The sequence below is a fragment of the Phoenix dactylifera genome, chromosome 1 (genome assembly GCF_051530095.1).
Source record: "Phoenix dactylifera cultivar Ajwa chromosome 1, Ajwa_hap1_PhDact_Kaust_v1.1, whole genome shotgun sequence".
Taxonomy (NCBI): domain Eukaryota; kingdom Viridiplantae; phylum Streptophyta; class Magnoliopsida; order Arecales; family Arecaceae; genus Phoenix; species Phoenix dactylifera.
The window spans coordinates 44,537,376-44,564,324 of NC_143190.1; the positions used below are offsets into that span (position 1 = coordinate 44,537,376).

Sequence of the window (26,949 nt, forward strand, 5' to 3'; positions counted from 1 at the left end):
TGCATTAAACACCAACCAAGATGAATAGGTAGGAGTAGAAATAATAGCATTAATTCTACCAACCTACTTGTACTAGAGAAAAAAAAACAAATCTATATCCAACATAATCTTCACTGCTCCAGCAAAACATGCGATCAAATCTGCAATTAGCAAAAAAATGAAAAAGAATAAGTATGAGAATTAACTCTATATCAACAAATAAATTATATTTAGTAATAATGCTAAAAGTGATCCAAATAACTTGAAAGCAAATAAGGTGCAAACGTTAGGATAGGTATATCCAACATGTACCAATCAAGATTGTGGGTAGGCATTATCTTCTCTAACTAAAGTTTCCATTCTCTTAGTTTGCTTGCGGGGTCGTCCTTTATTTTTTTTTCCTCTTGGTGCTACGAACACTGCATATGTGCCTCCTGAACATGACACTCTTCCTCTTGAACCATTTCCCTTAGGCCTGCAATATTTTAATGATAACCAAGTGATAAAACACAAACATCATTAAGTTAGAGTAGTGCTATATGTTACCTCCCAAGCCTCTTCGGTGCAGAAGAAGAGGACATTGAAGCTTGAGATTCCTCCACTACTGAATTTTTGCAAGTTTTTGCATGATGCCCAAGATCACCGCAACGCTTACATTTGTGCATCTTCTTCGATGTATTCTCATCTGTACCCCTAATTCTCTTCTTTTTAGGCCTTCCTGGAGGTCTTAGACTGAGCTTAGGAGGCAATACCTTATATCCAATATCAACTTTTATCCATTGGACCTTGTCAGGTAATGGTCCAATTTCTAATGCATAGGCAGTCTTATACTTGGCAACAGTGAAGTACTCCGAGACATAATTTTCCAAATTTGCACCTCTCATACTACAAATAAAAGCTGCAGCATGCACACAAGGAATGCCCGACACCTCCCACAGACGACAAGAGCACCTTTGTTCATTTAGAATTACTTCATGTCTTCCATTAGTCTCAATTACTTCTGCTCTATAATCACTGGTTCTATAAACATTATAATCACCTAGCTTAAGGCTAATGTCTCTTACATACTTCATTACCACAGGAACTAAATTTCCTTTCCAACGGGCAGCCATTCTCCTTCTTGCTTCCATTTTCACCATAATTTTTTGTCTTACGACATCTAATAAATCAAGAACTGGCCTATGTCTAGCCTCAGAAATCCAAGCATTGAATGACTCCGAAAGGTTGTTTGTTATATAGGAGCACTTAGCTGTGATGCCAAACTGAGATCTACTCCATAAGCCAATATTTTCAGCATTAAGATACTTGAATGCCTCCAAGCTAGCCTCCTTAATTTGATTGATGATATCGTCATGTTGGACTTTTGTATATGCCCTTGCAGCTCCCCATACCTTAATTTTAAGCCAGTCTCCTGAAAACTTTGTTTGAAAGTTTTTGTACAAGTGTCTCATGCATTTTCTATGCTATGCTTGAGGGTATATATGTTGCACTGCTTCTTCGAGTCCCTTTTGTCGATCTGATACAAGTACCAGACCTTCTGGAGTTTGAATTGATTCTTTAAGTGCCTCCAAAAACCAAGTCCAGCTATCACTATTTTCAGATTCTGCAATACCAAAAGCAACTGGAAACAAACCATTATTTCCATCAAGTGATGTAGCAGCCATCATCACACCCCTGAACTTTCCCTTTAAGTGGCAACCATCTAGGCCTATGAAAGGCCTACAACCAGCTAAAAAGCCCGTACTGCAAGCTTGCAGACAAATAAAGAAGCGGTGGAAGTAATGCTTGTCATCAACCACATCTAACTTTAGCTTTACTACACTACCTGGGTTTCTTCTCAAAAGCTCCTCCTTGAAATCCTCCATTCTCTCAAAAGAATCTGCCCAATTACCATGAATCATAGACATGGCAAGCTCCTTTCCTCTCCAAACTCTGTGGTATGGAAGCTCAAGATGATAGAATTGCAACAATCTCCTTTTTAACTCAATAGGCGACAGGTCACCCTCTTTTCGTAGCCAACCAATGATCCTATCATATATCCAAAATTGTGTGGCCATCTTGTTGCCACATTTGTTTATAGATGAGCACGTATGAGGTTCCTTCAATTTTTTGACCTGCACATACAAACAAAATAATATATTAATACATGCAATATTTTTCATAAGCCCTGTAATTAAAAGCTAACATATTTCAACCATAATACCTGAAATGTATGACCATCACATAATAGTGAAGCATGAAGTCTCCAATTACAAGCTTCATCTTTGCAACTCACTGTCATTCTACCAGGCTCACTTTTGAGAACTCTTACGGCAAATTCATTCAATATAGCATACTGACTCAGTGCCACCTTGAACTGTTCTCGACTTGTATATTTTGTCCCTACGGCCATGTTAGGATCCACAATGTCCATCTCATATGTCTCTCCCTCATACTCTATGATATTTTCATCATCATCATCAGAATCGCTATTATAAATACTGTGATAGCTACTCTCAGAACCATAAATTTCAGTATCTGTTTCCTGCTCCTCTTGAGATAAAGTTTCATCATTTACCCCAACAAAGTCATTATTTTCAATAGCAGTAGCTAAAGTATCAATGCCTATTGTAGCTAGATGCTCATTTTCATTGTACCTTTGGTTTTCTCTTACTTCATCCTCTCGAATCTCTTCTATTGCAGTTGCAGTGCTTCTACATGTTTCAATTTGATCTTGGCTGCCTAGTGTTGATTGAGAAAGTTGTATAATATTGGTCTCTTTTGTGACAAATATGAAGCACTCTTTTAAATCCTTATACTCCTCAAACAAACTCATTAATTTTTGATCTGTGTCTAATATCATGTAAGACTTAGGCATTAAATGTCTAATCACAGACCAAATCTTTATAGTCTCTTCAAGCTTCAAATTGAAGGTATGCACTATATCATCATATAGGTCCTTATAGCAATAACAGTCAACATCAACTAACCAGCTCTTTTGTCTTCCAAAGTAGTACTTAAGTCTTGTAGAATTCTTAACCTTCTTAAAATATCCTCCAAATTTTACCTTCAATTTGAATAGTTGTTGCTCCATTTAAGAACCTGTACATTGAATAAATAAATATGCACGATATAAATTGTAAGAGAGTGTTTATCAACCAAATGTATTCTAACAAAATAAAAGAAAAAAAGAATAATATACAACCATATTATATTTCAACAATCAATCAAAAATGGGTTCGTCTTTCTTACCCCCAAATAAAGTATATGGTATACAGTTAGAAACCAAAAAATAGAGTTTCAATATAGGTTCACAGCGAAAAATAGGAATGAAATAAAATCAGCTACAACAATCATTATTGTTGTTCCAACACTTGTAATGATTATTTTTTTTGGTTCAAATTAATAGAAGAAAAATAGTATAAATCAACGAAAGAGAAGAGAGGAAAAGATGATATTGAAATACCTTTGTTTATGATCAACTTTGTTTATGATCAACAGATGGCAGAGTTTTTGAAGGTTTGAAAGATCGATTGCGTCTTTGGAGAGGAAAGATTTACAACCCAGAAATTTTTTTTCTTTATTCTTTGTTGGGTTCCAGAACAGGGAGGAAGGGGGTCGGAGATCCCGAGCGAGCGCCTCGTGATCTCGGGCAGCTCTCGCTCGCCATGTGCCGCGGGATCGCGATCTCGCCATCGCGAACGCCTGCGGGCGAACCAGCCAAGATCTCACGATCGCGTCTCCCGCGGGCGAACGCCAGCGATAGCGTCGCGATCTCGCGAACGCCCGCGATAACGTCGCGATCTCGCGGACGCCCGCGATCGGGATCCCGATTCGTGGGGGGCGGGCGGGCGCCGGGGGGTGGGGGCGGGGGTTGGGGAAGCCGGCCGCCGGGAGGGAAGCCCGCGGGGGGGTGGGGAAGCCGCCGGGAGGGGGGGAAGCCCCGTGGGGAAGCCGCGGGGGGGGGGGGGGGGGGGGGGGGGAAGCCGCCGGGAGGGGGGGCGCCGGGGGGGAAGCCTGCGGGGGGTGGGGAAGCCGCCGGGGGGGGGGGGGGGGGCGCCGGTGGTGGGTAAGCCGGGCGCCGGGGGGGGTGGTGAAGCCGGGCCGGGGGGGGTGGCGCGGGGAACCCAGGCGCGGGGGTGTGGAGGTAGAAGAGTTAAGGGTAATAATGTCATTTCGAATTTTATTTTTATTTTAATTAATATAAATACAATTTTTTTAAACACCGTTAGAACAACCGTTACATTAGGATATTTGTACAATAACAGAGTTTTACGAGGGTATACATGCAAATATCAATTTTGGAAGGATATTCACACAAAATCTAACATTTAGAAGGGTATCTATGCAAAAAACCCATTTTTTTTTATCATTTTTATGTCTGTTCAGTCCGTTTCGTTGGCTTACAGGCTTAGTCAAACGGCGACTGGTCCACAATTAGAAATGGCGAGGGGGGAACGTGTCACATCATCACCCCAGTCAACGAACCCCTCCACCTTCAACTTCTTCACTTCTCCAACTCTTCTTCCTCTTCCTCTTCTTCTCTTCCATATAAGAAGCAAGACCTCCCATCCATTCCCTTCAACCCAGTTTGCAGGAGAGAAGCCCCATTAGCTTTCCACTCCTCTTCCATTCACCATGGCCTCCAAGCTCCTCTTCCCCCTCCTCCTTCTCCTCGCCCTTGTGGGCGGCTCCCACGCAGGCAGCATCGCCGTCTACTGGGGCCAGAACGGCAACGAGGGCACCCTCGCATCCGCCTGCGCCACCGGCCTCTACTCCTACGTCAACATCGCCTTCCTCACCACCTTCGGCAACGGACAGACCCCCGTCCTCAACCTCGCCGGCCACTGCAGCCCCTCCGACGGCACCTGCGAAACCATCTCCTCCGACATCCAGTCCTGCCAGTCCCAGGGCGTCAAGGTCCTCCTCTCCCTCGGCGGCTCCTCCGGCAGCTACTCCCTCACCTCCGCCGCGGACGCCCAGAGCGTCGCCAACTACCTCTGGAACAACTACCTCGGCGGCAGCTCCTCCTCTCGCCCCCTCGGCGCCGCCGTCCTCGACGGCATCGACTTCGACAACGAGGCAACCAACGGCGATTACTTCGACGACCTCGCGAAGGCTCTGTCGCAGTTCAGCAGCCGGAAGAAGAAGGTCTACCTCTCGGCGGCCCCGCAGTGCCCCTACCCCGACGCGCACGTTAACACGGCGCTGAAGACCGGGCTTTTCGACTACGTCTGGATCCAGTTCTACAACAACCCTCCGTGCGAGTACACGTCGGGGGACATCAGCAAGTTGACCAGTGCGTGGAAAACTTGGACTTCGAGCGTGACGGCGACCAACTTCTTCTTGGGGGTGCCGGCGTCGACTGCTGTTGCCGGCAGTGGGTACATCCCCCCGAGCGCGCTCACTTCTCAGGTGCTTCCGGCGATCAAGAGCACGGCGAAGTATGGCGGGATTATGGTGTGGAACAGGTACTACGATGAGCAGAACAACTACAGTGCCACCGTGAAGAACAGCCACTGTCCTAATGGTTCGGCTCTTGGGTCATGTCTTTCAGGAAATAGATCAGGTATGCCTTTAGAGGCTTCTCTCTCTCTCTCTCTCCCTCCTCAAATCCATTGGTTTACATCTTATTTAATCCTAATACCAAATATATTAATTCGGTGGGCAAAAAGTTATGTTCAAAGAATCAGAGCCAGAGGCTCAAATGGATTTGAAGGTCAGAAATCTGATAAGTAAAAGATTAAAATATAGGTAATTGATTAATGGCCAAGTAGTATAATAGATGGTCTTTCTGATTCAAGTCGCATCTTTATTACTAGGGTAAAATCGTAAAAGTGGACGGGATAATATTTGTCCAAAACCATTTTCATGTTTGGGTCCAACCAGACATGGGTATAAATTTTAATATTTGATTATAATAACAAATCTATATATACACTTTGGTTTACAAAAAATAGATGCTAATATAAATAGGCAATCATCTGATCTGTATTAGTCTACTAAAATATCCAATTATATCTGCAATCTTATTTGGTCTTATGTAGCTTTTATGAACTTCGAAATAAAGTAAGTGACAAAATTAGTATCTTGAACTTGAATCATCTTTCATATTGTGATATTTTTGATCCGATGATTCATAAAGTTTAACAATTTTATTCATGTCCATGTTGATATTTGTGCTGTCAATAATCAATCTGTAAATGCATCTCTCTCTCTCTCTCTCTCTCTCTCTCTCTCTGTAATCAATCTGTAACGATGGTTTGGCTTGGTTTGAATTTAAACTTGAATCAAGATTAAAATAATGATAAATAAATCAAGTCTAATCTGAATCTTTAAGCTTAAAATTAATTTTTATCAACCTTGATGGTTTCTTGTTGGACTGGACCGCAGAGGATTGCGCAGAGTGCATCACAAGCGGTGGCCAATGTGGATACGATAACAACACGAGGAGTTTCATGTGTATCTGCCGTGATAGAACCCATCTGAGAAGTTGCAGTGAGTCCTCACCTTCCCTAAAGGATTTCGTGTAGGGATTATGTCAAGATAGATGTTACTTTATAGTTCCTTGGTCCTCACTCAGGTTTTTTATTTATCCTCTGCTGATAATATCTTTACATGTGAATTTGAACATTTTGAAGCATAAGATGTAGCAGTTACATGGCATGGTTTAGTTTATAAAGTTGATGCATGTGGTCGATTTATGACTGGTTCCTCCTAGGCATCTAAAAATATAATGACAAGAAGCCTATTTTATGTGCATCTTCCCTGATCAATCCCACTTGGGATAATGACAAGAAGCCTATTTTATGTGTATCTTCCCTGATCAATCCCCCTGATCATTTTTTAGACTACTTTCTGTTCGGTTCAGCTGTAAGAATTTCACAGAGATTGATGGAAAGATGAGTTAATTTATTGATCTCGGAGTATTTCCTAGGATGCTGATTGGTTTCGGTTGATCAATTGATACCTTTATATGTTTCATGACAGTTTTCAAGCCTAGGAACCATGCCCTTGATAATGACTAAATCCTCTCTGCTTCTGGTATCTTCAATCTTATAAGCATAGCATGCATTCCCCGTCAAACACTTAATCTTCATGGCTTGGTCCTCTTGGTCATACATAGTTCTTCTTTAGTGTTTCTGTGCGGAGTGTGCATGCTTTTCAAAAGAATAATGATAATGAGAGTGTCTAGACGATACCGTGTCTACAGAAGATTTCTTTTTCTTCTTCCCTACTTCCTCTATCCAACATTCATTCTTGTCCTGCAACATGGTGTGCTGTGGAGATCTAATCTGTGACATCGGTTAATTAACCTTTCTTCAAAAACAAAACAGCTGCATAAGTTTCGTTGCATAAAGTGTATCAAGTTGACACCTCCAAACGATTTAATTGGGCTAGTTTGCTTGTACCTTCTGAAAAGCATCTCATTCCCTGAAAAAAGCCATTCATCATTCATGACCTTAATTTCTTTTACTCTGCAAGATAATTTTAATTCTCCTATACAATTTGAGAGCCTCTCGCGCTAATTGTAGCCAACTTTCCCTACTTACAAGTCTCCACCCATCAACTGCGACCAGAAAGATAATGGTTATTATCAGAAATACCTTTCATGAGATTAATGGTTCTACTCTTTTCAACGATTGAAATCTCTTATTTAGATATTACATACTATATAGAGAATTGACCAAAGCATGATCTTCCTGCTCACTGTTCAACCTTCAGCCCCCATTGGTTTCTCGTGTAATGGGCGATCCACCTGGAATGCTTTAGTTGCTGAACTGTTAGTGGCAGTTATAGGAGTAGGGCGCCGGCTGCAACAAATTCCACTCATACATCATTTTACTTAAAATAGAAATTCCACTTCTAAATGTAAAAGACAATGCAATGATAATGGAAGAGGAGCTAGTAGACACCAACATCATGCCTCTAGTAGATATCATTGAAAGATCTAGGGACTTCACTTCTTTGTATTAGTGTCCCTGCTAATTCTAGCAATATTGTTCGGTTTCTCATTCCTTCTTTTCAGTTTTCTCTAAAAGCACAATTCTAAATGCATGTCTCTGTTCATGAAAAATGGTTGTTTTGACAGAATATTTATAGAATAACAGACGATGTAATTATATATTTTTCTTAATCAAGAGGGTTGAGTTCTGACAGTGGAGGTAATTGTTTTCTGATGCTGCAGGAAGTCACGATCCGAGGAAGACGGGAATCATGATAGGTAACCAACATACCTCTCCTAAACCTACCATTTTAAGGCTTTCGTCTTCTTCCGTTCCATTAAACAATATTTTTTCTGGTTTGTTTATTCATGATACTCAATGAAGTAAATCAAGCATTATCCAAAGTACCGGTTGGAAAATTATCTGTCTAATACTTTTTGGATAGCCTAGCAATAATTCACCCTCCCCTCATTCTAGGGCCATGCCATCTTGCCTAGTTCCATGACTCTATAAATTATGAGTGCTCTATGGCTGTGTCAATTGATTATAATAGCCTTATGTCGATAAATTATAAGTTCCCTATGTCTCCCTTGCAGCCTAACTCTAAGTTTCGAAAACCTAACTTAGTCATCTTTATTTCTTTCAGTTAAGTCAACCTTGCCAGTTCACTAGTAAACTGAACTCGACTCCTAATTATAGGACTGCAAGACAGTAACTCTAGGCACTTTAAATTCCTTTAATCCCCTCATTGAACCTTATTCCATATTTCCTAGGTTTGCCACCTTATTCATTACAATAATTGCATCAAGATTTCAATGGCGTAACTCAACTTTGACGGAGCCCAAGCATCCTGACATCATGTTAAACCCCTAGGAGCTTTTTCCTTATGGCCGTGCTACATAATTTATGGCCAAGAAATAAGTGATAGCAAATCCAAGAAAAGAGTTATGGGTCGTCGTATTGGAAATGATAAGGACTTCTTCAGATTAAATTGTATAGTTTAAAAAGAGTTGCAGCTTAAGCACATCTAGAAAACTATAGCCATACTTTGCTCGAAATTATTGGCAATTTGCCAAGTGGTCAAAAGTTATAGCATTCATAAGTATGAGAGGTATACCAAAGGGGAAATAGTGGACAAAGGGGGTGAAAAATCAAATGTTAAGTAGTGATAATTAGTTAATCACTTTAAAAGCAAGCACGTGATGGAAAATCTTAATATCAAAATCTCAATCATTGGATGCCTTTTTTCTCAAGATTATAGCCTTGAGTGCTCATATAATTTTATAGATGTGAAATGATATGTTTAATGTTGCTTGTGTTTATATGCAAATTATGAGATTAATGCTAGAGTTTTGAAGTAATGTATGAAATACTTCCATGGAACATTCAAATGGCAGTTATGCATTTTCTCCTTCGCAGGTGCCATTACTGCCGCAGCAGGATTATCTCTGGGGTTCTTTTTGCTTTTAGTCTATTTTCTTCGTTACAGAAAGTCTCACTCAAAGAATGTGCAAAATGTTGAAGAATTGCTACATAAATATGGATCTTTGGTGCCAAAAAGGTACAAGTATTCAGAAATTAAGAGGATGACCAAATCCTTTAGTCACAAGTTAGGGCAAGGTGGTTATGGTAATGTGTTCAAGGGTAATCTCTGTGATGGCCGTCTGGTAGCTGTGAAAGTCTTAAATGAGTCCAAAGGTAATAGCGAGGAATTTATCAATGAGGTTGTTAGCATTGGCAGAACTTTCCATGTAAACATTGTTTGTCTACTAGGATTCTGTTTAAAGGGGTCGAAGAGAGCTCTTGTCTATGAATTTATGCCAAATGGATCACTCGAGAAATTTATATACACGGAGATACCAGATGCAAAGATTAAACTTGGTTGGGAAAAATTATATGAGATTGCAATTGGTATTGCTCGAGGACTAGAGTACTTGCATCGTGGGTGCAGCACTCGCATAGTACATTTTGATATCAAGCCCCACAACATCCTACTAGACCAAGATTTTTGTCCCAAGATTTCTGATTTTGGGTTGGCAAAACTATGCCCTCCGAAAGAGAGCATCATTTCAGTAGTCGGTGCAAGGGGAACGGTTGGGTACATTGCCCCTGAAGTCTTCTCTAGAAATTTTGGAGTTGTCTCCAGCAAATCTGATGTTTACAGTTATGGAATGATGGTGCTAGAAATGGTCGGTGGTCGTAAAAATATAAATGCAAGAGTAGAGAATACTAGTGAAATTTATTTTCCACACTGGGTTTATGACCATCTCGATCATTATGATACCCTAGAAGCTTGTGGAGTGACTAATGAGACTGAAGTGATTGCTAAAAAGATGATAATAGTTGGGTTATGGTGCATACAAATGCAGCCTGCAGATCGACCTTCAATAAGTAGAGTAGTGAATATGTTGGAAGGAAGCATTAGTGACTTGCAAATGCCACCAAAACCATAGTTCATTTTCATTTTAGAATCATCAATAATTCTAATGTTTCAATAACTTGTATTCTTTGCAGTGCAAAACTCTTTGTACATTTTGGCTCTATTAAATAATAATCTCTAAGCTCATATTTAAGCTGCCATGAAATAACATGGTTAATCTCATCTATTTTGCTGCTTCTATTGTTGCAATAAGTATATATTATATTGTATCATATTATATAAATGGATCTTAATATTGTTTTTTGAAGCTTTGTGTTTAGAAGAACATGGTTAGGAAAAAAAGTGATTTGGTTTCAGGGCTGAATCAAATATGGATCAGTCATCATTATATTCATATCTATATCCATTTTTAATTGGATATTAATTGGATGCTAAAATTCATACCCTTATTTGCTTTAAATGGATATAGATGCAAATCATATATTAACATGGATACAAATGCAGATATAAGTTAGATAATTAAAATCTATGAACCAACAAATTAAAAATTTCACTATATCAAAGGTAATTATGTTAAGAAAATGTTTATATTGTACAAGACTCAATAGGATAGCAAACAGAACCGAATATTTGTGAAAAGATTGAGGTAGCTACATACCATGTGCATATATGTTTTCCTTTGTGACAGGTATGGATATAGATATGGATAGTAGAATACTCAAATTTGGATCGATATTTGATAGATTCGGATGTGGAAACAAACACAGACAGATATTCTCTGCTTCAATTTTGCTCCTATTTGGTTTGCTACCACCTTGAATAATGTGAATTATAGGTCAAGGCATGTGCTGGATACCTATACAAGACCAAAAACTCAAATAATATATTTTGGTTAGCCTTTTTAGATAAGAACCCAAATTGTTATAAATGGTATTACAGCAGAACCAGCTGATAGCTTATACAGACTAGAGGATATTACAGCATGCGACTAAATTAAATTTATGGTTCTTGTAATTGGATTTGAATGGATTTCGGATCCTTAGCTTGATGAAGATGCCAGAGCTCAAACAGAAAAAGTATGTGAGCACCCGTGCAAGTGTGTGTTTAGTCCTACATCAGCTATACAATAGATAAATCCTAGATACTCGTACAAGATCAAAAAATCCAAATAATATCTTCTGACTAGCTTTTTTGGATAAAATCCTAAATTATTGCAATATGAGTTATAATTAAGCATGGATAGCCACTGCCAACTTATTAATTATAGATACATGAAAATTGGGTTTTAAGAGTTTTCAAGCTAATTTCCCATCCTATCTAAGAGTAAGCAAATCAAAACAAACCTCCACAAGAAAATGGCTTACCCCGATCCAAATTCTACCATATTTTTGACCGTTTACCACTGCAACAGAATTTGAGCTCCATTTATTAATTATGACAAGTGGATCTGATCAACTACTATGTGCTTGGCCTTGCTGCTGACCTGCTTTTGCTCCAGCAATCTAAAAATATATACAATGGTGTACAGATTCATAGTAGGTATTCATTCATCATTATAAATGTGTTAATCTTAGTGATGAACAATTGAAGCCACATACTGTGCTGACTTCTATTCCATCAGTCCTTGGCTCGTCATGATTCACACCATCATGTTCCAAAGAGCTAGCTCCAAAAAGGTCACTCTTTGGAATACTTCGAACAGGAACTGTTCCGTTTGGGCAACTTCCACTTCTCTGCCTTATTTGTTCCATGACAACTACCAAAGAAGGTCTTGTGTATTATAGAACAGATGACTCTTTTATCAATCATGATTAATAACAACAGAACAAGACTTTTTTTTGAGAAGAAACAATAGAATAAAGTTGGCCTAAGTAAAAGGCATAAAAGAATAAACAATTAAAAATCCTAACCATGGCAGTGTGATTCTTTAATAAAGGATGATCAAAGGCTGGTTGTTTATAAATCTCAGCGCAATCAACCATATCACGACCCTCCCTCTGCAAAACCAGATACAATCAAAGTTACTCTCCAAAATCATCAACAAAACAAATGACATCAGACATTTAAATTTAGCTGTATAAAGGAAAACACTAAAACTAGTAGCAAGCAATATTATCTTTTTCTGCTGGCTTGAGCTTCTGAGCTTCTTCAGAAGCTTCTCAATTTCAAGTCCGTTGGAATAAGTCCGTTGGGGCTTCTTCTTGTCATGCTGGCAATGGCAAAAGCTGTCACATGCATTCGCCGTCGAGAGGAAACTTCGGAAACTATGAACAGGACTGCTAATGTTTTAAAATATAGAGACTACAGACCCGAAATGGCTATCCATTGGTATTATTGTCAGGCCCTGAACCCAGCACTCGGGTCCGGTACGCGATCGGCCGTATGAGCTCTAGAGCAGTGCCCCAAAGATCATGCAAGGCCTAAGATAAACGAAATATCTAATAAATCCATAATTATTAATTAATTCAAATAGACAACTCCAACATGTCCAAATAATCAAATTGGTTCAATTACAAGATCTTCAAATGCTCATCGGCAGCGAAGAAAGATAAACCAACTAACTAGCTAATAACTCTGATACTCGAGCTCCACGCCCAACCCATTCATGTCTATGCATCCTGCAACTCTGAAAAGAAAAAGAAGAAAGAGAGGTGAGCTTTACAGCCTAATAAGAATTCCTACACATGCATACCAACACAATAATAATATGAATTTGGAAACTACAAGAAAACGATGCACATTTCATGAATTCATAAACCAGCTATCAAAGGCTCAAACAATCAGTATAAATATGCAAATCAAATATCAGCAGAAATCCAGTCACTCAAGTGAAATATGTCATAAAATATCTCAAATATCTTCATCAATGTTTTCAATATTTTTAATTCCATTCCTTTTAAACTTAATTCGGATCAATTATTTTTTCGACTTTAAGCCAAATTCCGGTTACGTTTCTAGCTCGTAACGGGACAAACCAATAATGTCACACTTAGAGCCTGTGACGGGCAAACCAGTATTGTCACACCTAGAACCTGTGACGGGCAAACCAGTATTGTCACACCTAGAGCCCGTGATGAGCAAACCAATATTGTCACACTTAGAGCTTGTGATGGGCAAATCAATAGTAACAAGATGGTCCAAAGTCCATGTTTATTTAATCAATTTCACATTCACACATCAATCTCTTTTTATTTTCAGCTTTAGACTAACCACGGTCACGTTTCCAGCCCATGACGGGGCAACCAATAATAACAAGATTAGTCTATAGCACCACATCCATAAATCCAATTATGCAGGTGTAGGTTATGCGCATATATGCATCCATCATGATACCAACCACAAGCAAATACGATCAAAATACAATTTAATATAAAATTATTCTTGCTTTTTACTTATCTGAATCATAGCATATCATACATATATAAGTGCAAAAATATTTATATCATGTAGGTTGGCGTACAAGAATTTTTACCTTCTTGTTGAAAAACTCAAACAGACTAATCACCCGCCCTCACAGCGATCTATGAACTATGATGCGCAGAACCCTGCTCAATATTCTTCCGTCCAACAGATTGTTCCCTACAGAATTAAGTCAATATTAAAAATTACCTAAGATATCTGAATCCTTTAAAGGATCCTCTAGAACCTAGCATTCCAGGACTATCCAAAGTCCTCAAAACAGTAATCTTTCCGGAACCAAGTTTAGAGAGAGAAAACTCCGACTAGAGAGAGAAACTGAGAGAGGACTCAGGTAGAGAGAGAATGTCTGGAGAGTGAAAGTCTCGTAGAGAGAGAAAATTTAGTAGAGAGGAAAAATTCAGTAGAGAGAGAGAGTGAGAAACATGAGAGAAAAACCCAAGGAGAGAGAAAGAAGAGGAGAGAATGCTCTCTTCTTTCTCCTCAGGGGAGAGTCCTTTTCTCCCTTCCTCTTCTCAGATCAGAGGGCGGCCGGCCAAGGTAGCCCAACCCCCGGCGACGACAGCCTTGGGCGGCCCTTCGGCGGTGTCACCACGGCGACGATGGTCGGCCGGCACACCATGGGAGAAGAAGAGAGGAAGAAAAGTAGAAGAAGACCATCAAAGTATCAAACAACCACTCAAAATCGGCCTGATCATGGCTGATTTCTCTAACCGACGACACTATTAACTCAGAGCTCTCGGGAAGTGGTTCAAGCCCGGCGGCCGGCGGCGGCGGGGCTCGGAAGAAGAAGCTGAAATAGGGTGCTCTATTTTCGGATGAATCCCGGTGACCAGCCAGCTCAAGCCCAAAAAAGGACAACGTATAGACATAGAAAAAGAAAAAGAGGAAAGCAAGCTATGCTCACCTCAGTCCGGCGAAGTTCCGGCGGCGTTTCTGGCGAGGAATCAGGGGAGACAATTTGGGAGAAAATTCGCAAGGGAAGGAAATCCAACGAGGTTCATTCGAAATTTGTGAGCGACGCTTCGAAGGAAGAGGGGAGATACCTTTATAGACCGAGTCCTAGGACTTTCGCCAGAGTCTGGCAAGCCCTAGGACTCCTCCTCTGCGCCGGACTCGGGGAGGAAGATGACTCCCATCGGGAGTCTTCCTCCCCTGACTCAAGGTTTTGGCGTATGGCCCAAACAGCGGCCCAAGCCCAATGGCTGGGCCAGGCCCATGAAAACGGGGTCTTACAATTATAATATGCGCTCTCACATCACGAAGTGAAACTAGAAGCAAGGAACTGGGAAGGCATGGCCTCAATGTTTAAGGCACATATCGACCTCAGTGAAATGAATTGATGAAGCATAACGAGGCATCGAAATCCATCAATATTGTTGAAAATTTTGAATAAGATAAGAAAATTGTATTTCTGCCTGTCTATTATAATGTACATGAGCAGTCTTTATATAGAATAGGAGGCTGACATGGTAAGGCCGATAAAGTTTGACACAATCAATTACAAATTAATCAAGGTGAAGTTTAATATGGCTGGCTAAGTTTAGCGTAATCAATCAATGAATTCTGACAAATATGCTTAAAAAATAAATATAGTGAGTTGTTCTGTGAGTTAATGTGGGCAGTGACTGTGTTGAGCTAATGTTTCAGGAAACATGATGGTGAATTAATGTAGTGAGTTACTACATTATATAAGTCCTAAAAATAGCACACAAATGGAACCATAAACTCGGTGAGTTGTGTTAAGTATACCAGGGTCAAGTCTTCATGTTAAGTGGGTCTCCAAGCATGAATAATATTTTCCTCGGAGAACAGAGTATGAAATATAACAAAAACACACGAGATAATTATATGATTCCTTTCTTCAAATACAACTCATACCAAACCATTGATGGAAAATTACGAAAATGGCAGCGTTGTCGCTCAAATCCCTGACACGTGAACAAACTGCTTTGTTCGATTAAATGGGAGGAATGTAGCACAACATTGGAGCTATTCTGCAACTATAGTCGAGGGGTCGCCAAAACGTGTCCGACTGAGAACCCTCCGATACTTAAGTCGGGCATAGTTTCCCTTTATCCATGGAATCTCCATATCTGGTATTTATAGAGAGAATGAAAATCTACGCGATTATGATCATGTGATTTGTGGATAAGCAGTTGAGTTCTTTCCGTATTCACTGATCCATGACTAGGCAATTCGGGATTGCAAATCCAAGCCATATAGGGCCGATTTAAGAAACAATCCCCAAAAGAGTTGAAAGGGTCGCATCTCTAGCCTCTATTCCTGCCGCCAGTTGTTCCTTCCACCACCAACCGCCGGGCCACCATCTCATGCACCGACGGGGGTAGAGGGGGAGGACGAGGAGGTTAGGGCTCGTGGATTGGGCGTTCAGATTTCAGAGTTTCCTTAGCCGCATCTTACCCCGTCAAGGAAAAATTTATGAGTAGGATCGTGACCCAACATGTGAAGCCTGGCCATCTATGTACGCCCTTTATAAGGGCCTAAAAAGCTAGTTGTCCCTCGGAGACGTTTATGCGGATTTATATCTGCATAAATAATCTATTCATACTTCCACTTTGTAATGGGTTTACAAATATGCATGCATCTGTGTAGGATCTCAAATTTTAATGTGGATTTTGATCTGCATAAATATTCTATGCGCCCCTGCAGGGAATCTCCATTTATTTATGAGTTTTCCTCTCTCATTGCCATCATCAGAAGGAAAAAAAAAAGTTTTCCTCTCCCTGGGACAAATTTTTTTTTTCCAAGGTCGCGCACAGATATTGGCATATTTTTATTTATATACGGATCTTGTTCCGCACAAAAAAAAAAATTATATGCCCATCGAATTCAGGCGTATATGTTTGCATACGTATTTTTATGCGGATTTCCTTTTTCCGCATATATAGTATTATGAGCGTGTCCGCACATGTTCACCTAAACGCATACGCCAAAGTGCAATTCCGCACGCGTCTTCCCGATCAAAACAGCGCCAGAGTTTCGAGCCCTTTGGCCGCCGCCTTCAAAAAGTCGCCGTCGATTTTGCCGTTCAGATCGATTACCCACTCACGAGTAGAGAAGGTCGAGACGGTGGGGAGAGCGGTCCTCAACTCGTCGCCACGGATTCGAAGAGAAGATGACGGAGGACGAAATCTTTCCTAAATGCATGAAATGCACCTTCAATAGAATAATGGTGATTACAAGTAGCTCCCTTTCATTAAAAGATTATGTATTTCTTCTTTCCTAAAATCTTCAATCTATCTAAAGAATCATTGGGACAAGGACGAAAGAGTATAGGCTGTTATTATTTATTTAATTCATGCGTTCAGATTATTTTTAATAATTGTTATTATATTGATTAGGTCATTCCGGTGCATAAGAAGATTGTAATTTCTCTTCTATCAGCATCTTCAATCCCTCTTTTGCGTAGAAGAGGTAAGGTCTAAAGAGCATTACTATTATTATTTGATTATCTCTAAGATTTGTGTTAGGATCGTATGTTTCATGCACGTTATGCTATGGATGGAATGAAGGCGAAAGAGTGTTTTTGTTGAGTTTTTGATGGCTTGACGACTTTTTTTTTCTAGAAGTCATGAAAAATATCATGACTTTAAGCAGAAATTTGCATATTTTTAGCTAACTTTTTTGGATGAAATTCTGGTTGTTACAATATTATGAGCAGCGAGTAGTAAAGAGAGGATGATGTTGGTCACTTTAGTAGAGAAGAGCATGCCATGGGCGGTGTTGATAAAGAAATAGAAATATTTTAGAAATTATTGAGTACGTATACTTGGAACTAGAAGTTGAAATCACTACAAGAATACAAAAGAGCATGTCTCAGTGAAATTTGCAGTGAACTGGCGAAGGATGGTCAGTTAGAATATAACCACGACAATGATAGCAATGATGGCTTCCAATACAGCAAGATTTGAAGATAATAAGCAGTATTCCTACTTACAGAAATATTTTAATTCGATCAAGCATTGGCATCTTTGCATTTGACTTCTCTGTGCACTTATCTATATCATGTTATGTTGATTTTTCCAATCCTAATTTTTATTTTTTGATCAAAGTAACCTTGATGTTAATCAGTTTGATCGTATCATCTGAGAAAAACGGGACACTGATGACTCCGGACTATATTCCAGCTATGTGTGGTGAAATTTTGGAACTAGAGAATGTGTCCTGTTCGATGATCGTCTGGGATTTCTTTCTTTTTTCCCAATCTTTCTTTCTTTGTTTTCCTTTCTCCCCTGTTCTTTTGTCCTTTTTTTTCCTCATGTACAGCGGCCTCACCCGCTGTTTTGCTCAAAAAAAAAAAAGGTGGGGTGCAGAGACTACCTGATCTAGACTTCTAGTGGATTCATCCCAAAATCATTTCTTGGTTCCTATTCTTCCATTAATGTTGTTAGATGGTCCATCACAGGCTCATCTTATCCTTCCCAACAAGTCCACTGTAAACAGGTCTATGGTGAGATTCCTTTTAATAGTGCATGGCCAATTTTCTGATACAATGATGCATGGCCAATTTCTTTCTAATTGTTATTATTGAAAAGCCTCTAAATTCTTATTACTAAACAATGCACCATGCAAAACTTGTAGCTTAAGTTCTGCAAAACGAGGAAATTTACATTCCTGATTGCTCACTATATTGGAAACTAAAAATTAGTGTAACAACTAACAAGAAGGTGAAAGAAGCTGGATGACAACCAAATTAAGTTTCAGCCATGCAAGAGAAACACGAGTGTGCCTCTCCTTCCTAGGAAGCAAGACCCCTGCCATGTTACATCGAATTGATCACTACTTCAAGTGGCCATTAGCTTCTTCTCCAACACCTCTGAGCATATCTGCCCCATCATGTGATAAAAAGAAAGAAGCTCGGACAACTGCTCAATGGACATCTTCCCCATCACATTCTTTGCTGCCTTCTCCCGCTGCTCATTCATCTTAAGCCTCTCTAGATAGGAGGACGCATTCCTCACCGTCGCACCCATTTGCTTCAGCCTCTTCTCCTGCTGCAGGCTCAATGCTGTATTTGACTAGAGACATGAAGCAAAGGCAAATAAGAATGAACGCTGTGAATCTCACAGGCCACCAAAATGGTTAAATTTTCTGTTTTTTTTCTGATGGGAATTACCTCAAGGAATTCTGCTCCTGCTTCAAGATCTTGTTCTTTGGATGGGTGCATGTCATGTCCAGAAACATACATATGCTTCGCAAGTGAGAAACTTCGAACAATAATTTTCCTCTTCTTCTCCATTTCCTGATCCAATTTTAGGCCATCTTGCGGATTCATCGAGCTATTGACCTTTTTCTGATAAGCCATCACTGCTTTAACAAATTCCTGTATGAAAATAAAGAAGCCGCCACCAAAAACTGAGTTCCCCTGACTTGAATTGCTAAGGTCATGAGCATATATGCAATAATGTCAAAAAAAAAAAAGTTTTTCCCTAAAGCAGTGAGACAACTAATACCATCAGGATTAACAATGGCGACAAGGACCCAAATGCGCAAAACCATATGAAATACCGTGAAAGACCTTTAAATACGTCATTAATGCCTGTTAATTTGTATTAGTAATGAACTAGAACTTCCTCCGCGAAAGCTATGATGCATGCAAAATTAAGCTGTAATATACCTGATAAGCTGCAGGGCATCCTGGGTAATCAAACTCTTCCGACCCCGGCCGCCTCATTCTCTCCGGATGGAACTGCAAGCCCATGATGAACTTGCCCTCCTCAGGATTATAGGCGTCGGGATCGAAGAAGGCCTCGATCAATCCATCTGGCGCGAACGCCATGGGAACGAACCGTTCCGCCAGCCTCTTCACCCCTTGGTGGTGATAGCTATTGACCTCAATTTCCATCCTCCCCTCTTCCAAAGACTCCCGGAACCAAGAGTGCAGCGGTGTGTCCTCCACCACCCTCACGGAATGCCGGTGCCCGTCGTAATGATCGTAGTCCATGTGGACGGTGGCATCCTCCGGCCTGCACTTTCTGGCGAGCTCCTTTCCGATGTCCTGGTACAGCGTGCCGCCGCAGGCGACGTTGAGGACCTGGGAGCCCCTGCAGATGCCAAGGTAAGGGATGTTGCGCTCGAGGCAGAGCTTGGCGAGGCGGAGCTCGATGGAGTCCTTCTCGCGGTCGATGGCGGTGTCGCTCGCGTGGAGGCGCCGGACCTCCTCGACCTCCTCCGGGGAGAGGCCGGCGACATCGCCCCCCTCGTATAGAGAGGGGTCGATGTCCTCCCCCTCGCAGAGGAGGACTCCGTGGATCGGCTCGAAGCTGTCGAGAAGCACGTGGATGCCGGAAACTCGTGGCACGATCACCGGCACCGCCCCATAGCCGACTAAAAGATCAAGATGATATTCCCCTGCAAAACAGAGAGGCAAGCATCCGTCATCACCCCATCTTGTCTCTTCTTTATGAAGAAGAATGCAGAAATTTATACGTAAAAACGTTTGCAGAAACGGAAAGAAAAATCGTGAATCGAATATCAAATGTTGAGGTTATTCACCGACGAAGTCGACGAACTTGTTCTTGCGGACGGTCCGGCGAGAGACAATGAGAACACGAGGGAGGATTTGAGACAGCTGCGAGGAAGCCATCTTCGCTGTCTTCTCTTCTCGCCGTGCTCTTTCCCTTTCCCCTTACGGGCGAATTTATAGGGAAAATGTTTGAGAGTCGCCGATCCTTCCGGTTTTCTCCTCGAAGCTACTTCCACTCTCCGGCTAACAGCGAAGCCCAGTTGCAACCGTCCCGTACGATAAGGTGGACCCAGTGGACGTCTCGACGAGCGACGCGTGTATATTTTCTCAGCAATTTTGTGACATGTCGTCCGGCGAGATTGTGGAAGTCGGTGGTGCTGCTCGGGACCCGCGTATCGGATCGTTCCGCAGTTGGATGCAAGGCTACAAGCGGTGGCGTTGGTTTAGAAGCCACGTGTTCCGATGTTGGAAATAGATTTTCTAATCGCCAGCGTATCTGGGAACATCACTATCTAGGACCGGTCCGACCTGCGCAGGTGCGACGTGTAGGCTGTGGACTTTTATTACCAAGTCCTTTCCTTAAAATTTTATTTAGTTTTAAATGACTCTAAAATTTTATTTTTAGTTTTCTTTGTTTAATTATTTTTTAAAATAATTAAACTTCTCTTTTAGTCATTTTTAGTTTCATTCTGTTTAGTTATTCTTTCTACAATAATTATTCTTATTTTTAGTAGTGGTCAAATCTTATTTTTTAATAGACAATTTATGAATTTGAGTAAAAATATAATATCCCATCTATATAATGGTTTATTTGATAAAATTTTTGGTATCTATTTTAGTATGGCGTAAAAAAAGAGGAAAAAAAAATAAAAGTTGTCCTTCTTGACTGAAAAGAGATTTGTGGCTTAATTTTTTAATAAAATATATTTTTTAATTTTTTTTAATATTTTTTTTATTTTTTTGTTTGGTATTTATTTTATATCTTGTACCGATGCAATCGATTTATGTGCCATTCTACAAATACACGATGATGTGTCGGAATATGCTTTTGTTACTCTGCTCTCCGCCGCTCCTATCTATTAAATTCACTACCTTAGCCGCTTGAAAAACTGAAACTAACCCTTTAACATTATTGTTAATTGTTATTTGAGTACTAATATGGAGCACCTTTGTGCTACCCCCTTGGTTCTTTGTGCTAATGCTGCATAAGGATTTCATGACATCTCGCACATATCAACATGATAAGCTGATTGGGTGACCAAGTGGCATTGCATGGCGTTTTCTTTTATTACTGGATGTATTTCAATGGAGGGACGTATGAAGTTATGAAAAATATTATCATGTCCAGTGTTTTCAAATTGAACATATCCTGGGTCTAGCGCCTGAGATTGAGATCCTCTCATATTTAAAGATTGCATCGGATATGGCTAGAGAGTTCTTTGCAGAAGATTACCCTATAAATTATATTGCATATGGAGCCGAAATTAATTACCAAACTACTTACTAGATTGTTTTCGCAAGAGGAGATAGATAAGATTCCTCTGAGGTTGATGAGGCCGAGGGTATCCCCCAAACCCCAGAGCTCAGTCTCCATCGGGCTTAGACAGAGAAAGCGACTGTTTCTCCTCAGATGTATTGTCTGCTTTGGAGGGGTTCATAGTCTCTTCCCCACGCACGGTTTTGCTCCACAAAAAACGCCTCTGAAGAGAAAGGGATAGCCCCCCTCCATTTAAGGAACATACTTCTCCGCTATCTAGTCGATGTGGGACTAAGTTCGGACTCTTTATTTCCACAACATAGCCCCCCAACGGAGGGGTCTGTGCCGGGGTCAAGCGCTCTCAATGAAAGCACCATTGATGAGGCCGGAGGCATCCCCCGAACCCCAGAGCTCAGTCTCCACCGGGCTCAGATAGCGAAAGCGACTGCTTCTCCTCAGAGGTATTGTCCGCTTTGAGGGATTTCATAGTCTCTTCCCCATGCACGGTTTTGCCCCACAAAAGGCGCCTCTGAAGAGAAATGGGTAGCCCCCCTCCATTTAAGAAAAAGACCTCTCCGCTATCTAGTCAATGTGGGACAAAATTCGGACCCTTTATTCCCACAACAGGGGTAAATTGGATTGGCCATGCACAGGGGACTATGTCAGGCAACCAATCAAACAGGGGACTAATATGGTAGTGTTGTAGCTTTTTCTAGATCATGTTATTAAAGATTTGCTGCCAAATTTGGCGAGGATTAAGGATATCTAAGTAAAATATCTTCCCCTCCAATCAAGCCAATATTATAGATATTCACATAGAAATAGAGGTGAAAGTGGATCAGATAATCTATCTAAATCTATTTTTCTATCTGAATTTATTTGAATATGGAAAAATTTGAGTATCCGATTAATATCCATATCCGTATCCATCTCCATAAAAAAAATAGATATTGATATGGATAGACAATTACTTAATTCATATCTGAATATCATATTTTATTTGTAACCTTATTTAATTTTATGTGTCACTTATAAATTTTTAAGAAAAATAAAAATAACCATATTAGTATACTATTAATTTGATTTATCATCCACTTAGTAATATCTTTAATTTTATGGTCATCCATATATATATATATATATTCAGTATTCGATTTATATTTATATCCGTTTAAAATAAATATTGATATGAAATTTAATATCCGACTAACATCCATATTCGTACCTGTATTCATCAAACAAAATAAATATGAATATGGATCCGATCCAATTTCAACCCTAACAAGGAATATTTTTTTGTCTAAATAAAACTTCAACCAATCACAATCATCTTAATGATACATTTATCATGGACTTAGCTAATATGTACTTGAATCATTATATGTCAAAAGCTATTCAATATTAGGCAAGTCAATTTTATAAGTTGCTACATATTATAAAATAATTCTAACGAACTTATCCCATCAAGCCACATTAAGATGAGTTAGAGATCTTATCCAATCAAGTGATATTAATGATTAGCCATATATCTTATTTAACTAATTAATGTCAAAATGAGTCATAGATCTTATCAAGAGATATATTATAGGGAATTTTCCTATTTTTTTCTCCTTATTTGCAAGAAATATTCGCAAATATATTTGTGAGAAAGTTCATGTGGTCCTATACCCATAAATAAGGATGCCTAGCCATTGTAAAAAAGCATTTTGAATTAATTAAATTTTATAGTTTTATTCTCCATTATTTTATGAGAGATATTTTTTGTTGCTTCTTCCTCCTACCTTACTACTCCATTATTGGATAGATATTCTTTCTCATAGAGAAAGACCATCATTTATACTACTTAGCCACATGGATGTTTATACTTAATTGAAAATTTGTTTATTTCCTGGAGAAATAACTAACTTTTTGGTGCTACTTCATCATAGAATAATGCCATGGGTGCTTATTTTCTACACATGAGAAAAAAAAAAATCCTATGCCATGTGGCATGAGAGGATTGGGGTAACTAATGAAAAATATTGTGATTTATGGTGGTGGTTGTATTTAAGCTATGCATCCTGCAGGAACATTTCATGTGCAACAATGGGTGGCAAGAAGCGTTTTCCCTCATGATCTCTAGTTGCAAATAGTTGGTAATTTAGAATTAACAAAAAAAATAAACTATTAAATCAACCTGTATGTTTTACATGTTGTAGAAATACACACAGTCTTGTCTATTTTTTTTAGCTTTTTCAAATTGCAAAGATTCAAAGGTAATAAACTATATAATGCCTCAAATACCTTAACTATTCCAAACCAATATTTGAACCTAGATCCCTGGTACAACCACCAAGATACTTACAAACAAGATAACTTACCCCCTTCTTTATCTCCAAATTTTTCTTAACTCATTATGAATTCATTTTATGTAGCTAGTTTTGAAGCAAAACTTCGCAAGTGTGAATTGTACCTGTGCATTTTTCACGCACTTCGACCATTTAAAGTGAATGAGTGTTTGGACTGAGCATCTGAATCGTTATTTGAGATGGTTAACTATTTTTTATTGATATAAAAGTCTCTTAACAAGTTTGCATAGCAGCATCATTGTTTAAAAAATTTGACTTTTATTTATATTGTTTTTTTTAGCTTGGAAGAGGCAAAACCTGAAGAGAGAGATTTTCTAAGCATAGCGTTTCCTTTAGCACTAGCATCCATGTGCAACTTGTACTAACCAGGGCATGTGGTCATTAAGAACATAAAACAATCAAAATACATAAAAGAATCGTTTTCATTTTGAATCAATCCATAAGCCTTAAGGAAATTAACCTACTTTTCGTCGGTTGTTATAATGAGATATGTTAAAGATTAATTACAGCTTGTGGAAAGTAGTTAAAGTGTGAATTAATCAAATTATAGACTTCAACGTCAGCCTATACGTCGATTATAGTTTTAGGGATTTGATATTATCAAAAAATCAAGAGTATTTAGAAGCCTCAAAACATAGCTAATCTTTAAGAATAAATAAAAGCTCTCTTATGTTGATGTAAGAGACCTGGGTTCAATCGTATTGTCGCTCCACTTTGTGCAGAGCTTCCAACTATCCTAATTTTCAAAACAAAATAAGTAAAATTAATTAATTAATTGATGCAAAACTCTAATAGTCTATCTAGTTATCTATTGATAGAAGGAAAGTAGAAATGCACACATATGCCCAATGATCTTTAGATAAACATCAAAACCACATATGAGTTTTAACATATATGTAAGAGTTGTTAGATATATTTTCCAATGGCTGTGTAAAGCCTAAAATAAATCCAAATGCACTATGACCTTTCAACATGGAGGACAAAAGTAAACCTATGGATTGACAATAACAAATAAACTTTTGTCTAAGATTTATTGTTCATCATCAACAACACAAAAGAAAAAAAATAAAAGGCAAGGATAAAAATGGGGATGCATCATTTGCCACTTCCTATTATAACAACTTAACAGCATAAATTGTTCTACTCAGAAGCCAATCTTACAGTATAGTAGCAAACAATTGTGCTCGTGGAATAAACTGAAAATGGAAATAATTGAAACAGCTAACTCTCTAGTATCTGCATTCCTCCTCCATTGAAAGAAAATTCTAAGGTGAGTTTGAATCTTGAATGATATAATTGCAGATACTTAGATCAAGATGATGTACCTTGAGGAACAACGCACATAGAAAAAGAATGACCGTCACGTATCTACGATGGCAATTTATGACTTAATCCATCAACTCAAGCCATGAACGGCCTGCTTTAAGTAGGATCGGATTTGACATAAATAAATTTGAGTTATAAACGAGTCAACCAATATAAGCCTATATATTAAATAAGTCGGATTCAAATTTAGTTTTTTTTTTTACATGTTTAATAATTAGGCCAAGTCATAACACAACCTATTTATTGTATTTAAGATATGTTTAACCCGTTTAAAACCTACTTAACCTATTTCTATTCTATTTCTTAACATGTTTAATCTATTTAATCCATTTAGCCTAACTTGATATATTTAACAGATTATATCGGTGGGGTCGGGTTGTCTATTTAATAAACAGATCATATCTATATCTAAAATTTTGACATGTTTAACAAACAGATCAATTTCGAATTAACAAATATTTGATTCGACCGCATGTGACCCTATCTAATTGCATAGTACCTACGCTGTTTGGTCGTCATCTCCCGCCGTGAAGCTCGTGCTCGGCGTGTTTATGAACTACTAATCTTGGCAGTGTGAAGCCTCGCAAGCGACAGCTAGATGTAGCGTCCTGCAAACGACTAAAGGCTAGAAGGCGACTTCCCAACTCGCAACTTTGGGTCTACGTCCACGAGGATTCCGAGTCGATGGATGATAAACATGGGACACGCGTAGAATGAGCCATTCAGTAGCATTTTTACTCTAGTACTAACTTAATTGTGGAAAGCATGGCACATCAAATACAGACGTTTTGGAGGGTGGCACGCGGGGAGGCGCGGGTTTTGTTATCCGGGACCCGTGTGCCAGGGTTGTGGCTGCCGATGGCAGTCAGTTATTTGACACTTCAGTTCCCAGCGCGGAGCTGACAGCAGCCTGGGCAGGCCTTCGCCATGCCCGGTGTGTCTTACGGGCTAGGTCCATTATCCTGGAGGGTGACTCTGCCACCATTGTCAGTTGGATCCAGGGGGGTCCAAGGCGTGGCGGGTGTGACCATCCCCTGCTCCGTGACATTTGGGTTATGGCGAGGGATGGATGGGCCTTTCAGGCTAAGCATATTTACCGTGAAGGTAATGGTGCTGCGGATTGGGTAGCTGCGTATGTAGCTTCTCACTCCGGAGGCACCTTATGGAGTTGCGATGGGGAGCTGCCTTTGGCACTCCGAGGTATTTTATTTTCTGACTTTATTGGGTGTATCCGGTCTCGTCAGGTCTGATCCACCCGCATTAGCAAAAAAAAAAAAAAAAAAAAAAAAAAATACAGACGTTAGAATATAAGAAACTAGAACATCATGCAAGGTGTTGCAACGTGCTTTGCTGGTGTCATGTGGGAACAGGGCGTTAGTATTGGAAAATGCAACTAAATTTGATCGAGCAATATGAACTATAAGAGGCAAGCAACACAAAACGCTACATGAGCTACTTCCATTTTTTTTTTTTTTTTTTGAATGTGAACTATTTCCAGTAATTGGTATTTGGTAGTAGTTAGCTTGCTCTAAGACAGGCAGCAGCACAAAAGAACACATCTCAACTAGTTCCTTCTTGTATTTCGTAAAATTGAAGTTTCCAATATT

General features: G+C 39.5%; 3 protein-coding genes and 1 long non-coding RNA gene across 5 annotated transcripts; 1 reads left to right on the forward strand and 3 right to left on the reverse strand.

The window, feature by feature from the left end:
* Positions 1 to 421: 421 nt before the first annotated feature.
* LOC120110655 (uncharacterized) lies at positions 422 to 3,052 on the reverse strand. Its single transcript, XM_089925175.1, has 3 exons — positions 2,255 to 3,052; positions 1,468 to 2,159; positions 422 to 1,425 (listed from the first exon to the last, which is right to left on the reverse strand). The coding sequence occupies exons 1-3, from the start codon at positions 3,050 to 3,052 to the stop codon at positions 522 to 524; spliced, it is 2,394 nt and encodes a 797-aa protein (XP_089781301.1). The 3' UTR covers positions 422 to 521.
* A 1,473-nt stretch (positions 3,053 to 4,525) lies between these two features.
* LOC103696149 (acidic endochitinase-like) lies at positions 4,526 to 10,660 on the forward strand. Of its 2 annotated transcripts, XM_026800790.4 has the most exons (4): positions 5,490 to 5,527; positions 6,352 to 6,456; positions 8,147 to 8,182; positions 9,324 to 10,660. In XM_026800790.4, the coding sequence occupies exons 2-4, from the start codon at positions 6,417 to 6,419 to the stop codon at positions 10,355 to 10,357; spliced, it is 1,110 nt and encodes a 369-aa protein (XP_026656591.4). In that variant the 5' UTR covers positions 5,490 to 5,527; positions 6,352 to 6,416; the 3' UTR covers positions 10,358 to 10,660. The 2 variants fall into 2 exon arrangements, with proteins under 2 accessions (XP_088558789.2, XP_026656591.4); XM_088702663.2 differs by lacking the exon at positions 9,324 to 10,660 and having other exon boundaries at positions 4,526 to 5,527; positions 8,147 to 8,329.
* Positions 10,661 to 11,414: 754 nt separating this feature from the next.
* Positions 11,415 to 14,992, reverse strand: LOC103696148 (uncharacterized). The gene is made up of 4 exons (XR_602353.6): positions 14,609 to 14,992; positions 13,757 to 13,863; positions 12,195 to 12,910; positions 11,415 to 12,040 (listed from the first exon to the last, which is right to left on the reverse strand). It is a non-coding gene; the product is annotated as an uncharacterized LOC103696148 (long non-coding RNA).
* A 3,338-nt stretch (positions 14,993 to 18,330) lies between these two features.
* LOC103696147 (putative glutamine amidotransferase GAT1_2.1) lies at positions 18,331 to 20,374 on the reverse strand. Its single transcript, XM_008777682.6, has 4 exons — positions 20,221 to 20,374; positions 19,343 to 20,076; positions 18,842 to 19,048; positions 18,331 to 18,743 (listed from the first exon to the last, which is right to left on the reverse strand). Exons 1-4 carry the CDS (start codon positions 20,309 to 20,311, stop codon positions 18,510 to 18,512), a joined length of 1,266 nt encoding a protein of 421 aa, XP_008775904.4. The 5' UTR covers positions 20,312 to 20,374; the 3' UTR covers positions 18,331 to 18,509.
* Positions 20,375 to 26,949: the final 6,575 nt, after the last annotated feature.